The 16,008-nt window shown below is 41.7% G+C and overlaps 1 protein-coding gene across 4 annotated transcripts in view; it reads right to left on the bottom strand.

The window, feature by feature from the left end:
- Positions 1 to 16,008, bottom strand: part of phf21ab (PHD finger protein 21Ab) — a 39,199-nt gene that overhangs the window by 11,496 nt on the left and 11,695 nt on the right. For 2 of the 4 annotated variants that reach the window (XM_053641069.1, XM_053641072.1), the window contains exons 4-14: positions 13,836 to 13,868; positions 12,654 to 12,719; positions 10,365 to 10,532; positions 8,858 to 9,112; positions 8,149 to 8,241; positions 6,052 to 6,342; positions 5,185 to 5,289; positions 5,052 to 5,103; positions 4,413 to 4,492; positions 1,869 to 1,929; positions 691 to 866 (exon numbers count right to left, since the gene is read on the bottom strand). In XM_053641069.1, coding sequence (XP_053497044.1) covers positions 691 to 866; positions 1,869 to 1,929; positions 4,413 to 4,492; positions 5,052 to 5,103; positions 5,185 to 5,289; positions 6,052 to 6,342; positions 8,149 to 8,241; positions 8,858 to 9,112; positions 10,365 to 10,532; positions 12,654 to 12,719; positions 13,836 to 13,868 — 1,380 coding nt within the window. The remainder of the gene's footprint in view (positions 1 to 690; positions 867 to 1,868; positions 1,930 to 4,412; positions 4,493 to 5,051; positions 5,104 to 5,184; positions 5,290 to 6,051; positions 6,343 to 8,148; positions 8,242 to 8,857; positions 9,113 to 10,364; positions 10,533 to 12,653; positions 12,720 to 13,835; positions 13,869 to 16,008) is intronic. The other 2 variants (XM_053641070.1, XM_053641071.1) reach the window with 2 other exon arrangements.

Below are 16,008 nucleotides of genomic sequence, written 5' to 3'. Positions count from 1 at the left end.
TCCTTCAGAATTCTCCGGTATAATTCACTGTTCGATCAGTGATGACAAGCCGTCCAGGCCCAGTTACCCAGGGTTCCTTTGTGACCTCTCGGACTATTATATCCTCAACAAATTATAATATCTGTGTCTCATTTGTTTAACCCTTTGTCTCTTTGTCTACTTTAAGGACTTGTGTGAAAATCTGATGTATTAGTTCAGATTTATGAAGATATCTAGAAAATTCTAAAAAGGGTTCACAAACTTTCAAGCACCACTGTGTATGTAGCACCTGTCTGAAACTACCCTAATGACTATTAATGGGTGTATAAGAGACTTAAAGCTTACAGAAGGCAAAGGGAACAGAGAAAATAGCTGAGAAAACAAACCTTGTGAATCACTTTAGAAGTGATCATGATATTTTGACCATTAAGGAGATTAAACATCAAAAGACTATTTTCAGTGTGAGGCTGCTACCTTCTTTCCGATGAAATAACAAAAACACAATGAATAAGAATTTGCATGGAGGACAATCTGTTTTTTTTTGTATTTCCAAGAGCAGAACAGGGGGGGAAGATGTTCCTCAGCACACCACTCCACTACAGTACATTATGAACAGGGGCAGGTGTAAAAGTGCAGTAGGGGCAGTCTCTGGTATATACTACTGTACTCTAGAGCAGAGTGAAAAGTGGGGTAACCTCTGTGGTTACTTACATCCCCGGAGCTGGGGCTGGGCTGAGGGAGAGAGTGGGGGTGGACGGGGAGGGGGAAGCCCCCTAGTTCAGGCCGCTCGGCGGCTGGGGAGGCGGGGTGACTGCTGGATGGGGAGAGCAGGGGGTGGCAGCCCAGCTCTGGCCCTGATGCACTGCTGCTGTATTTGGGTGGGCGACCTGAGCGAAAATGAGACAGACGAGAAAAGGAACAAAAAAAAGAAAAAAAAAGAACAGAAAAAGATGGAAGAGGAGGAGGAAGGGGAGGGGAACAAAAAAAAAGAAAACCAAAAACAAAAAAAAACAAAGGTGAAATAAAACAGATGATACATTGGTCACAACATACCTGTGAAAGGGGGTCCTCGTTGGCTAGCATGGAAATGTAGGGATTAAAGAAAGCAGAGAAGGAAGGGAGGAAAAAAAGGAAAGGAGGTCCAGAAAGCAATTAGTGCACCAGACAACAACTGCATGCAGGGAGATTGGAGAGAGAGAGAGAGAGAGAGTACAAGAGAGACAGAGAGAGAGAGAGAACAAGAGAGAGTGTGCGAGCGAGAGATGGATAAAAGAGTCAGAAAGAAGAAGAAGGAGGGAGGAAGACAAAGAGAGCGGCACACAAAAAGAGCCCAGACACACACAGAAGGACCATTCACGCCTTTCAGAGCTGCAGTAACACGGGCAAATTCGATAAGAATCAAAATCGCGCGGCTCTATCGCACCATCTCGTGACTTCCACGTCTTCCAGAACTACGAGCAAAAATCCTAACCATTCCTTCCACGATAATTAAGGGAGGTTTGACTTGTGGATAAACATGAGGCAAAATACATAAGCAACGTTAGCGCTTATCCTCACGGAAATTGTTAGTTTAACAAATTCTCCAGTTTCTAATCAGGTCTGGTGGTGGGCTAATTAAAAATAAAGAAATAAAGAAATAAATAAAGCAGATAGGGAAAGCTTGGGGAAGAGGATACAGCTAGAAAGAGCAACAGCAAGAGAATTCATAGACTCTTAGAGGTCATTAACGTTGAACTGTCAACATTGTAAAACTTTGTTTGGAAGCATGTAAAAGCAACAGTGACACGCGCACACACACACGCACACACACACTAAGCACGAAGACAACAAACAGCTGCATCAAATCAAGTTATTCAGAGCTAAAAGTTATGCAGTGAACAGTTACTGACCTCTCTTCCTCGTTCCTTGATGGAGGGGAGTGTTCAGATAGGTGACAGCACTCTTTTTCCTCTAGGAGGTGCGATAAGACAAATCGGGTAATTAGAGTACATGTTTATGAAGCCACTGAAAAGCTGTTTTCATCAGAAGTAAGTCGCAGGGACACCGAACCAAGCTATAAGCCTTAATCCAGACTGATCAAAATGCAGTGTACATCTGGGTGTGTATTTTAAGAAGGTCAGATTCCTTGGAAAATAACATTTGGGTCTTAATGCACTATAGATATCAGCCAGATTGAACGAACAACGCAACGGCAATACGTTATGCATTTGGATTGTGTAGATAAACAGGGGAGTGTGTGTGTTTGTGTGTGCGTGCAAACCGTGTAATGCCCAGGTAGTTCCAGTCAGTTTAATCACTGCTCTACATTATCGTCTTACAGTTGCACACAGAGTGAGACAGCTATCGTAAAAATACCCAAATTACATTATTATTATTATCTAAACGGGCGATTTTTGGGTGTCATTTAACTTCTATGGTTAATACGACAATGTTGTTTAACGGGCCGAGGCACGAGATGAATTTGATGAACTGGAGAAAATTATGTTAAAATGAGAAATGTGATGAAAACTCTCGCGCTCTCTCTCTCTCTCTCTCTCTCTCTCTAATAACTACTTATTAAAATTAATTCACATAAATGTAATCTTATCGCACTATTTGATCTCGGAGTATGATTTCGAGCGGGCAGAATTCAAACTCGAACGACCTGTGTAAAAAATAAAATAAATAAATAATATATATATATATATATATTTTTTTAAAAATCACTAACGAAAATAGCAATAGTGCTGTAGACGTGCCCAAGAAAACACCATTTAATAATGCATGTTAGACTGAAAGATAAGGATGGAGTGCTAACCTTAAGAAATACTTATATTATGGAATTTATATTAGGAAATATTAGTAATTACTAGGAAAATTATTATGACAGGTCAACCAATGGACAAATTTAGCTAATTAAAAAAATGTAATAATAATAACCATGGGATCGCACGATCCTATTTGTATCTGTTTAGAACATATCTGTTCAATCCAAACAATCAGTACGTTTACATGGACAACAATATTCCGATATTAACCCGATTAAGGCGATACTCTGATTAAGAAACTAGCATGTAAACAGCGATTATTGATGACCTTAATCCGACTAAAGTCATACTCGAAGTAAAGACAAAAGGAATTAAGACGTGTGGAGTATCCCTGTTTTAGTCGCATTATGGACGTGTACTACAGACATGTACAAACCTTAATCACGTTATTAACATCGTGTGGGAGTTTTCACCGCATTTTGCGACAGGTCACGTACACACACGGCAGCGCTCAACCGTTTGAGGCAAACAAGAGAGCACGGCTGCGTCCCAAACCGCGTACTTACCTACTATACAGTAGCAGAAATCCACACAGCTCGGCTGCTATATAGTAGGAGAAATACATGCATCTCAGCTACTATATAGTAGGTAAGTACGCGGTTTGGGACGCAGCCCACGGCTTCAAGCAGTCGTCTATTTGCCCGTACGGCATGATAAATAATTAACCGCACTTGAAGCTTTCGTAAAATTAAAAATGAAACACCCAAAACTGTATACGGTCCCATAACGAAGACCAACTGTATGTCAACACGTGAAATTCTGGAGGGAACGTCGGACGTAATGACGTGTGACGTTAATCGATCTATATTCTATAACGTGTAAAACTAGAACATGAAAGGAGTATTCTAAAAGCGAGTCATGTAAACGCCTTAATCAGAATATTATTTTATTCAGAATAAGGTCAATAATTAGATTATTACTGTCCATGTAAATGTAGTCAATGTATTTTGTATTAGGTTACATCCCTAATTTACATGCACCCATCTCCCTCCTCTGGTAACTCTGTGTAATAACAGGAGGTACACTACACAGCCAAAAGTTTGTGGACGTCAGACCATCGCACGCATGCGTGTTCCTTCCCCAAATTCAGAGGCATACAAATGTGTACGAGTCTTTGTATGCTGTAGCGTTACAAATTTCCCGTCACTGGAACCAGGGAACCCAAACCGGTTCCAGCATGAGCGAGCGAGCTCCATGAAGACATGATTTGCCAAGATTGTGGAAGAACGAGGGTGTCCGGCACTCTTTAAAAAATTTTTTTAACTGGATCTGGTTTGCCTTGAATCCGTGTCAGGTATGTTTTGTTCATCTTATGTTGGGATCATGTTTTAGTCAAATCAGGAGATAACCTACTACTAGGTTTATCCAGCACGCGCATGTACAGCGGGGGAAATAAGTATTGGACGCGTCAACATTTTTTTCAGTAAGTATATTTCCAATGAGGTTATTCACATGAAATTTTCACCAGACATCAGTATTAACTCGAGAAATCCGGAAATATAAAGAATTCACAACATAAATAAAGTCATGTGCAATAAAGAGGAATGACACAGGGAAAAGAAGTATTGAACACGCTAAGAAAAAGCAGTTCTCCAAGGCAAGGTGTACAGAGAAAAGTATCTATACCTCTGGCTCAAATACTGCTCCGCTATACACAGGATTGGCTGTTGTTCTCCTTTTCCGTTCCTGCCTTCGGCTCTGGATCTCTGCAACAGAAAAACCGGAAAAAAAGTTGCGTGTTTGACTCGGCAACAGTTAACTCCACCGAATGAAACATACTGATGAAAGTACCCGATCGATCTATTACGCCTTCTGAACAATATCGGCGTTTCAGGGAAATGCCTCTAATTGAATTTAATCAGCCTTTGGGACTTATTTTTTTGTTTCGATAGACTTGGACCCCCCCCCCCCCCCACTTCTAAGAGCAAAGAAAGTTTGTGTTTACCAGTTTTCCATAGCATTCATCTACGCATTAGTTTTGTTTTGTTTTTTTTATCTCAAAAGAGCATTCAACATCAAAATTTTAGAGCAAAGACTAAAGTCCTTTCTCAGAGGGGAAGAAAAACACTGATCTGATAAACCTCTGATTACCATCTAGCATGTGTAAAAGACGGAGCCAACCCCCCAACGCACCCTGTAATACTAATACTGCCCGGACACGACCATGAGCTACACAGAAACCCAATCAGAGAAGGCAGAGTTACTCCCAGATTCTCATGTAAAACTAATACTTGCTGGAAAAATCCTACTGTAGGTAGGACTTACCTTCTAGATGGTCGTGTGTGACCAACCCAAGAGATACCATGAAGGCAAGTTTCTACCGGGAAGATAAATACACATATACGTAAGCAGTCGGTCAGATGCGTAAAGGTCAGAGAAGAAAAGGTTACCATGTTACCTGTGGATTCTCCTCTCGTTTAACTTTAGGTGGAAAAAGAGGAGGAGACGTTGAAGAAGGGGTGCTTGTGAACACCTGCTCTGAAGCCCCCTGAGATTTCACAGTCTGAGAGAGAGAGAGAGAGAGACAGAGAGAGATGGAAAGTTAGACATGCTTAGAATTTAAATTATACCCTTACTATTATAAAGCTTTCTCTGTCACCTTCAATGCTACATACATATCAATGGAAACTAGAACTCAACCGATAGTGGATTTTACAGATACAGATAACCAAGTCGGGCGGTACCTACCTGCCGATAACCGATTAATCAACTCAACCGATAGTTTTTAAAATTGATACGGAATGAAAACATAATGCTCAAAGTAAAATACTGCTGAACATTATTACAAAAACTAACAGTACTGACTGTACCGTGAAAACGTACTGTATTTTTAAAAAGGAAATATATAAATATATATTAAAGTAAATAATATACATTAAAAACCGAACCAAAAAGTAACACTCCAAATAAATAAAAATAAGATATGTCCAAAATGAATTAAAAGACAAAAACACTTCAAATATCACAACAAAATTTGTCAGTGATGGTTTTTATTTCGCCTCTAGAGGCCGCTCTCGTACTGAATAACGACAGCGGACGCTTCTCAGCCGCTCCCGCAATGGACGCAACCGGGAAATAACTATCGGTGTGGATTTTTTTGCCGTTAACAGAGTAGTTCCAGCGATAACTCGGTCAAACCGATCAATCGGTCGACCTCTAAAGGGAACACACATGAAAGGTCTCTTAAAACTGGATGGAGTTCAATGTTGCCCAACAGAGTGTTTGAAGATGCTATCATACGTGGCCACAAACGCACTGCTCTGACCTTTATGTCTGCGTTTAAGCTGCTGATCTGCAGCGTCTGCATCGGCCCACTGATAACGATGCCCGTCACTTGGCCTGTGCTGGCTCCTGTAGAAGGGCCAGTTTTGGGGATGCAGGGCTGGCCGTTGACGATGCGAACTTGGTGGATAGGGCCTGACGAGGTGGATAGAGCTGACGTTAACTTGGTAGTAAGCATGACTGGCCTCTGGAGCAACTGTGGGGCAGCCATCATGGGAGGAGGAGGCGCAGGGGCGATGGGTACGTTATTGGGAGTAGCAGGTTTCGGGCGCACCTAAGAAATAAAGAGGATGGAGTTAGACTGCCTGTTGTGGCACACACACACATACACCCCCCACTTTTCTGCATTTCAGTGGTGTAAGTTCTGTCAGAGAGGATCCCATGCCTTTCATGCTGAATTGTTAGTCCCAGGTAAGGCCAACTAAGGGGCTCTTGTAAGTACTTTATCAATAGTGAGAAAAGACCAGAAATTCTCCTTCTCCACTAATCGACAGGTCAAGCACTAATCATTTCTTGAGGTCAATATAAGCATGTTAAATTTCTTTTCAGGCAGAAGCAGACAGCCCCAAAATAATACACGGGTTGTAGCCATGACAACACTCTTAAGCCAGTGGTAGTGAAATAACATTAATACGTTAGGTTGATGTGTTACAGCCACTGCCTAGGCATTAAATTATATGTAAACTACCACCAGAATCAGAAAGTCCAAGATAGTGAAATTAGTTCTGTCCAAGTTATAATATTTAAGTTCACAGAGCCCCAATTAGCATTACAAGACTTGGTTAAGTCAAAAGACTTTTTTTTTTTTTTTTAAACATCAAAAAACAAATGTTAAGCAAAGGGACAGCCAAAGCGTAATGTAACTTGCTGAAAGAAAAAAAGAAGAAAATAAAAAAAATAAAAATCAACCCAGAGTGCAAACAGCAAAGCGGCACAAGCGGATAAGTAAAGCATTAGAAATGCTTCAGCAGAAACATCCTTACATTGATGGACACACTGCAACAGACTGGCAAACACACTAGCTGCAGAAAACAGTAAGGTGAATGGAACCGACAAATGACTGCAGCCAGCATTGGGTTAGAAAACGGGACAGTTAGGGTCATTACAGTGAGCCGTGTATGCCTAATTCTACACCTACGGAATTTATATACAGTCAGGTCCATAAGTATGTGGACAGCAACAGAATTTTTGTTATTGTGCCTCTGGACAATGGATCACAATGGATTTGAAATGAAGCAATCAAGATGTGACTGAAGTGTAGACTTTCAGCTTTAATTCAAGGGGTTTAATAAAAAATTTAGGAATTACAGCCTTTCCAACAATTTCACAGGCTCAAAAGTAAGCGGACAAACTGATATTTAATCATAAATATTAGGATTATTTTTAATATTTGGATGAAAATCCTTTGCAGTCGGTGTCTGCCTGAAGTCTGGAACCCATGGACGACATCATGAAAATGCCGAGTTTCCTCCTTTGAGATGTTTTGCCAGGCCTTTAGTGCAGCTGCCTTCAGTTGCTGCTTGTCTGTGGGTCTTTCTGCCTTCAGTTTTGTCTTCAGTAAGTGAAAAGCGCGCTCAATTGGGTTGAGGTCATCGGACATTTATGAACATTTCATTCGTTTACATTAAGAAGCTCTGTACTGTGAAGTGCAAAAGAAACTGGCTGTGATTCCTAAACGGTTAATGCAATATGTTTGTTAAACCCCTTGAATTAAAGCTGAAAGTCTACACTTCAATCACACCTTGACTGCTTCATTTCAAATCCACTGTGGTGCCACCGTCCAAATACTTATGGACCTGACTGGGCGAAGGTCTAGATCTTTATGACCTACAAAGAAATAGCATATAAAGTATGATTACATCATTAAGAAATATCACAAATGCTTTGATTACAGTGTTAAAGTAGTTAAAGCGTCCTGATGAACTGAGACTTCATCGCGTGACACTCGGACGTTAACGACTATGAACTTCCTCCGAGTCTAAACCTATTCTGTGTTGTTAGAGTTCCTCTAGTGGCGTCAGTGTTGAACTGCACACGCTGGGACAGGGAAGGATTGTGGGCGGATCTTACAGAGACGCACCTGTGGTAGAAAGGTGGGTCGAGGCGTCAGTCTAGGAGGAGGGACAAACTGGGGAACTTTGATAGGCTGAGCCGAGGTGGTGCTGGCCTGCACCTGTGACAAAACCAGTGCTTTATTTGCAACCAGAATGCTGAGCAGATTTTATTGTATTGTTGTTCGGGGGAAAAATATCAACGAGAGGAAAGAATCTTTTAAAATAATACTATGTGCAGTTTGAATTTCCATTAAACTTTTTTTTTTCTTCCTTTTATTTCATCTTTCCCCTTCTGTTTGTGGTTTTAGATCACAGATGAATACAAGCAGTCACCACGGCCGAGCGCATCGGCACAGAAGTCATTGCAGTTTTCATGTAAATATACACATCCTTTTCGATCCATAATACATGAAAGCACTTCATAACTAAATAATGACTTAATGGAAAAAAAATATTAAAAACTAGAATTAGCCTGAAATTAATGTAACTAAGATCGCTTGCTTATATGAGCTCACGTAGGGAAGGCATGTTGCCCAAATTCTTAGTAAGAGCTTCCTACTTCTTTTATCTATTATTCAAATGATATTACTAGACAATAAATTTCAATGAGCGACATGAAAGGTCCGAGGCGAGATTAGCACTCTTACTCGGAGATATGGCAGATAAGGGCCTCGGTCTATAAAGGAGCTTGCACAGGGAGGACGAGGAATTGTCGATGCGGCGAGTCATACTTACTACGATAACGTTCTTCGGAACGACTCGCGACGCGGCCTCGGTGTCCTGACCCGTCAGTTTGCTCGACAGCTGAAGGTTCACTGGTGCGTTGCGAGAGTCAGGGGTCAAGGCAGGCCTGGGGGGATTGCTGATGGCAGTGACCATGGCAACTGTGGGGCGTGGTGTTGTCATGGAACCAGGCATGGTGGAGGCGGCAGCTTTCAGTACTAGAGGTAGAGTCTTCGTGGTGAGGACCGGCGTGACTTGCAGAGTCTTCTATAGTGGAAAGTACAGAGACAGTGGGAGGACCAGGAGAGGAATCGCATCAACAAGAGGTTGAGATTAGATACAGGAAGTAGACGCAGAAGTGGTACAGTGGCACAAAAACGCTTTACTACACACACAAAGCATTTTACAAAGTTAAGCCGAGTCCATGAGAGGTGTTTGTTAAGTAAGAAAGACAAGCTTTTAACTTATTAGTGTATGAAACATTGTGATTTTTAACTGTTTGATGTTGCAGAACATCTGCGAGACAAGTTACTTCCTGTCACTGCTTACATTATAGAAGCTATAAATAGTCACTCACCTGCCTTTCTTTTTTTTCCCCCCTCTCTCTTGAAGTTATAAAGGCAATAAAACACGTCGTTTTAACAGAAACTGAAAGCGAAGAAATGACGAGAAAAATGAAAAAGTTCTGCCTCCTGCGACTCTTCCCATAAATGTTAAACGCCTCCTTACGTAAAGTTTCACCGTTCGAGTTGCGTATATATATTAAAAACGATAACGTGTCAGAACTAGCGCATTAATATCGACCCGCGATTTAAAGAAAACTCATCAGCACCTTCTGACCCATCAGACTTGAGACTGCGACAGTATTACGGTATACGCAAGGGCTCATCCATGGCTAGGGGTGCGTCATACGTTTTTAATGCACGACGTGGAACCACTCGATGCGAAGCGGAGTGCGTTAAAACCGTGTGACGCACGCCTAGCCGTGGATTATCCCGTGTATACCGTGGTGAATTCGCCAGCGCTGACAAGGTAAAGTGGTCCTTTATGTTCGCAGCGCAAAATCTGACTGAAAAGATAACAATAGCGGTTCATTTTCATCTGTTATTTCATATACGGGTCGTTAGATCTAGAATCCGCCCGCTCTAAACCATACACGGAGATAAAGTAGTGCGATAAGATTACATTTATTTGAATTAATTATACTAAATAGTTATTAGAGCGAGAGACAGAGAGATTGTGTGTGAGAATTACCCGAGTCTGTGCCGCATCTCTACTAATAATGAAGCCGCGAGTTTAACTACTGTATGTACATGGTTTGAACACACACCTTCCAGCCAATCAGAATCGAGTATTCAGACAGACCATGGTATAAGCATTTCTAAGTGACCGTTTCTTTATTTCCTCATGATTAGCATGGTGATGCTCTGTTGTAGTTCTAGTACTTTAAGTACCAGGGGTTAGGAATGTGTGTGTCCTCTGTTAGGAGGGCAGGAGCAGGATGACGGTGCTGCTGTACCTGTGGAGCTGCCTTGTTGTGAGGAGGTCCTGTGGGCTGCTGTTGAGGCTGACAGGACGGTGACAGTATCATGGCTTTACCGCCCGCCGATGCCTGCACCGTCTGCAGCTTCAGCTCCGGCTCCTGCTTCACCAACAGCTCCTTCCTCAACTGTTCCACTACCTTTTTCTAGAATGGAGACAGACGGCGTCTTTTACGCATAGCTGAAAAATCGAGCAAACGTTACTACCACTGCGGCCAGTGTTCACTGGGTTGTTAACACAGTCTCTGTTTGGCTTAGACGTAGTCACTGTGAGGAAAAAAAAAAGAAAAAAAAAAAACAACCTTCAGGTGTGAAGCATAGTTACACACCTTCACAGGAACCTATTCAATAAAGGCTGCCAGAGTCGCTCGATGCAGACATGCGCACATTGAAATTCAGCTCACACACACCACTGCCTCAGAGTCTGCTGGAGCAAAAAGCGCACCTCTGAGAAGACTGGAATAAATGAAAGCGCACACACACACACACACTCCCTCTCTCTACATCCTCCTCGCACGGTTTAACCATAAAAGACGAAACCGCTCCCACTTTAACAAAACCATTTATCTACAGACTGTTTACGTAATTCTATTTGATCATAATAGATAAAATTACAGATACAGAAATCAAATTCTACTTGATTAATAATATAAGTAAAAATCAAATGGAGATTTTTTTTTCAAATACTAGTTCAGGGAGATGATGGATTCATATAGCGGTAAGCGGTGTTAAACTTGTACAGGGTGCTGATGGGGGGGGGGACGACGACCTTCTATCCTTTGACTAGCTAAAAAGAATCATTAAAATATAAATTTAGTTATTTGGTTCATTTGAATTAAACTGACATAAGCTTACACTGCGTATATTGCAGCATCCACAGCATGACTAACAGGGGGGTTTTCACAACATCATGCAAATGTGGGGCAAGAGACAGTATTGTGGCATTTGCATGTTCATATAACCTATTATAGGTGAGGAAAACAGGAAGTGCAAATTTAGCAGAAACCTATTTTTATATTTATATATATGTATATAAAAAAGAAGGAGAGAGAAAGAAAGAGAAGGAGAGAGAGAGAGAGAGAGAGAGAGAGAGAGAGAGAGAGAGAGAGGGAGAGAAAGAGAGTGAGAGAGAACCCATTCACTTCACTTTGAACAGACAGAGAGGCAGACAACACACATCCTTTTTTCTTAAACATGACCGGGTATGGCTGAATTTTGTATTTATAAAACAAACACACACTTTTCATGTGCTTAACACACACACACACACACACACACACACACACACACACACACACACACACTTACTTTACCAGCTATAGCCGACTTTACAGGGTGCTTGTCTGTTCTTTATGTACCAGGAAGTGTTACTTGTACTTTTGAGTGTTACGCTATATTATAGCATGCTTGGCTGCTCTTAAAGTCACTCAAAATATGACAAAGTAAATAAATAAATAAATAAATAAATAAACAAACAACCAACCAACTCACTCGATTCTACCTGTAACATACGAGAGCTCAAGTTAGTGATCAAAATCTTCACTGTTATGACCATGGTTTAAATAAACTAATTACAGAAAATATGACAGACCTGAAATGACCTGTGACAAATAAAATCAAGCTCTCTAGCTGACGGAAGGACATGGAGCATTTCCAAGTAAAGCATCCGTTTAGGTTAATGTATTTTCACTGAGCCTGCTATTTAAAAATAAATAAATAGAGATAACAACGTTCCTTTGAGAGTTTTAATCATGGTTGGCATTGAAAGACAAACAATTTATTACTCTACACTGATTATTGATTTAAAATGGCATGTGCAGTTTTACTGCAAAAAACAATAAATAAATAAATAAATAAACAAACAAAGCAGGCACTGCTGAAGCACGCTCTAGACACCGGCAGACTCTCGGACCAAATACGCATCGATCCGTTTGCGTTAATTTTGATGATGTTAAATCATATAACTCAACCTATTCTCTTTGACAGTACAAGCCAAAGGACCTTAAAAAAGACAGCACATGGTACAGGATATAAAAAGAAGCAGTAGAGGACAAACTGTCCATGTAAGAACATGTCTGTTGTCCTGCAGCACAGGTCAGTGTTCTTACTACACAGACCTACTTGCAAACATCTCGGCATGTGAAGCAGAAACCTGTGTTCGCTGCCAATTACTGCAATTAGACGCCATGCCGGAGTCCTCCGGTGCTAAATAATACCGCTTTTATACGAGATATTATCTGTAAAGTTAAGGAAACTGCCCTTCATACCTGCTTCTCACTCAGAGCAGTGATCTTGGCCTGAAGTTCGTGAAGCTGCTTCTTCAGATCAGCATTCTGAAGGGTAAGAAGAGAGAACGTGGGGTGTTATTAACGCTGCAAGTAACGAGATACAACGTGGCTTGTGTCCTCGAATAAAGAATAGTGAACAGTATGGTGTGGCCAAAAGTATGTGGACACCTGACCATTACACCCATGTGTGTTGCTACTCCAAAAACGTTAGATGCACACAGTCGTATCAGATGTCTTTGTATGCTGTAGACTTACAGTTTCCCTTCACTGGAACCAAGAGGCCCAAACCGGTTCCAGCCTGACAACGCTCCTGTGCACAAAGCGAGCTCCATGAAGACATGGTCTGCTAAGGTTGGAGAGGAAGAACTCCTGCACAGAGCCCTGACCTCAACCCCACCGATCTGATCTCACCAACAGATCCAAAATCTAGTGGAAAGCCTGCCCAGAATCGTGGGGGTTATTACAACAGCAAAGAGAGGACTGAATCTGGAACGGGATGGTCATAAAGCACTTGCGAGTGTATCCGTCAGGTGTCCACAAACTTTTGGAGATAGTGTGTGTCTGTAACTGTTTGTGCGAATCATCGTGAAACGGTTAACACCACATGCAAACCCAATTACCAATCATGAATTACGCAACATTCGAAAATATAAAAAACTAGACACCAAAAATAGAAGGTTTTCGTGCCAATGTTCATTAAGCAGTGCAACTGTTTACAACTTAAACAAATAATTTATTTATTTATTTATTTTAAACAGTTCGATTTTCTGAAATAAACTAAAATAATTTATGGCTTCATCAGTAAATCAGAGCCCGTTTTGTAAAGTGTGGTTTCTAAACAGTGTAGCTTAACACAATATAAATTATATTAGGCTTTGTTATAGTCAGCTCCCTGAACACTCCCTGACAACACCTAGCCTGCTACGGGGCATGGTTACTGGCATTACAGGTTCTTCTGCTGCCTGACATTCAAAAGGCAAGAAGCATTTCGAGCAGCTGTGTGTGAAGCACAAGAGTTTTGGTACTACCTGGCTGATCTCGAATAATTAAGCAGATTTGTTTGCTTTCGACTTTTGCTAGTTCTTTACTTTTGCACAGGACTACTAAAATTGATTGGTAAAATAGCCTGTAAGTGATGAACTGTTTACTCAGTGTATTTACCTGTGGGTCCTGCTTCATTTGGGCAACCAGTTTCTGTATATATATAAAAAACAGAAAAAGAAAAGAACAATTTGTCAAATTGTCAGCGTTACGTACAATCTTTAACACAGGGTATCAGCGACACTCACAGGCCAACCCTGGTACTGCAACATGAAATACACCTGTACCACACTAGTGAAGTATTAGTTCTGGACAAACAACCAGACGTATGATGGCCATCTAGCTCATTCTTTATGCATTATTTGGAGCATAACTGCATGCATATTTTTCAGTGATATAATTAAAAAACAGATAGAACACCGATATATGCTTCCAACTATACGGCACTCGAAAATCAGCCATAAAATTAAAACCACTGGCAGGTGAAGTGAATAACACTGATTATCTCGGTACAGTGGCACCTGTCAAGTGGTGGGATATATTTATTAGACAGCAAGTGACAAGTCAGTTCTCGAAGTTGATGTGTTGGAAGCAGGAAAAGCAGGCAAGTGTAAGGATCTGAGCGAGTTTGACAAGGAATAACTTGTGATGGTTAATGGTTAGACATCTGGGTCAGAGCATCTCCAAAACAGCAGGTCTTGTGCAGTGTTCCAGTATGAAGTGATTAATACGTACCAAAAGTGGTTCAAGGAAGGACAACCGGTGAACCAGCGACAGGGTTATGGGCACCCAAGGTTCATTAATGCGCGTGGGGAGTGAAGGCTAGCCCGTCCGGTCCGATCCCAAGGAAGAGCTACTGTAGCACAAACTGCTGAAAAAGTTCATGCTGGGTATGACAGAAAGGTGTCAGAACACACAGTGCATATGGTAATTAGGCTGCATGGCAGTGTGATGTTCTGGAAAATGTTCTCCTGGGAAAACTTGGGTCCTGGCATTCATATGGATGTTACTTTGACACGTACCACCTACCTAAACATTGTTACAGACCAAGTACACCCCTTCATGGCAACAGTAGTCTCCAATGACAGTGGCCTCTTACAGTAGGATAATGCATCCTGCCACACTGCAAAAAAATTGTTCAGGAACGGTTTGAGGAACATGACCGAGTTTGGACTCGGCCTCCAAATTCCCCAGATCTCAATCCAATCGAGCGTCTGTGGGATGTGCTGGACAAACAAGTCAGATCCATGGAGGCCCCACCTCACAACTTACAGGACTACAGGAACTTCGTGGTGCCAGATACCACAGCGCACCTTCAGAGGTCTTGTGGAGTCCATGCCTCGACGAGTTAGAGCTGGGTTGGTGGCACAAGGCTGACCTACACAATATTAGGCAGGTGGTTGTAATGTTATGGCTGATCGGTGTGCATTTGGGGAGATTTCCTAACAGCTTTGCTTTGGGTTTGGCTGGACGCAGTAGTGAGTCTGTCCTGAATCTAATTGCTATGAAACATCCGTCAGTTACTTCCTCGATGAAATATGAATGGTTGTACTATAGCAGTTTTCCATCGCTGTACACTCTCACTCGAGAGTGCACCATGTCTCATTAACCTAGAGTTCGTTGAGTACACTCTGAGCATGCAAATACTGAGCCTTTAAAGCTATGAGCACAAGACTTGGCAACAATGTTCCCGCTCTAACAATAGTGCTGCCATGTTCCTGAACTACTGTATTTATCCTGCTGAGGCACTTCTATACTGATTCTCTACTTGCTGAAACATGCAACTCCCAATTATACTGCCGGGAGAAGAGAGTGTTCTTGTTTTCTTGTTTTGCGTGTACTTCTCAATCCATGCATGCATCTTCAATATTTACTGGCTCTACAGAAAAGATGCACACGTGCGTCAACCGCCTCCTAGAGAGGAAGAATCCGTTCCTCCGATCCCCTACGGTAAAAACACACACACTGCCTCAGGTCACACATGCGCATTTAATTCTTCTGCACCGTTTGGTTCTTCCACAAGGTGGCAACAGTGAACCAGGGCCGTTGATTCTCAAGCTAGTCGAAGAAAAAAACGGAAGAGACGGAAACGAGTGCAGGATAGAAAGTACCAGCGTTTGTATAATTCTAGCCTTAAAGTGTATAAAGATTTGTATACGGGTGCTAATCGTGGCGAGAGATCGCCTGAGCGTTGTTCTTCGTGTTGTTTTGATTCTTCTTCGTCGTTGTCGTTGTCCTCCTTCACACCAAAAGACCTCCTTTACTGCTCCATACTGACTCCTGTAGGCCAAGA

This window comes from Ictalurus furcatus, chromosome 14 (genome assembly GCF_023375685.1).
Source record: "Ictalurus furcatus strain D&B chromosome 14, Billie_1.0, whole genome shotgun sequence".
Classification (NCBI taxonomy): domain Eukaryota; kingdom Metazoa; phylum Chordata; class Actinopteri; order Siluriformes; family Ictaluridae; genus Ictalurus; species Ictalurus furcatus.
The sequence above is the reverse complement of the archived record's forward strand: the minus strand, read 5'-3'. Positions and strand labels throughout refer to the sequence as shown.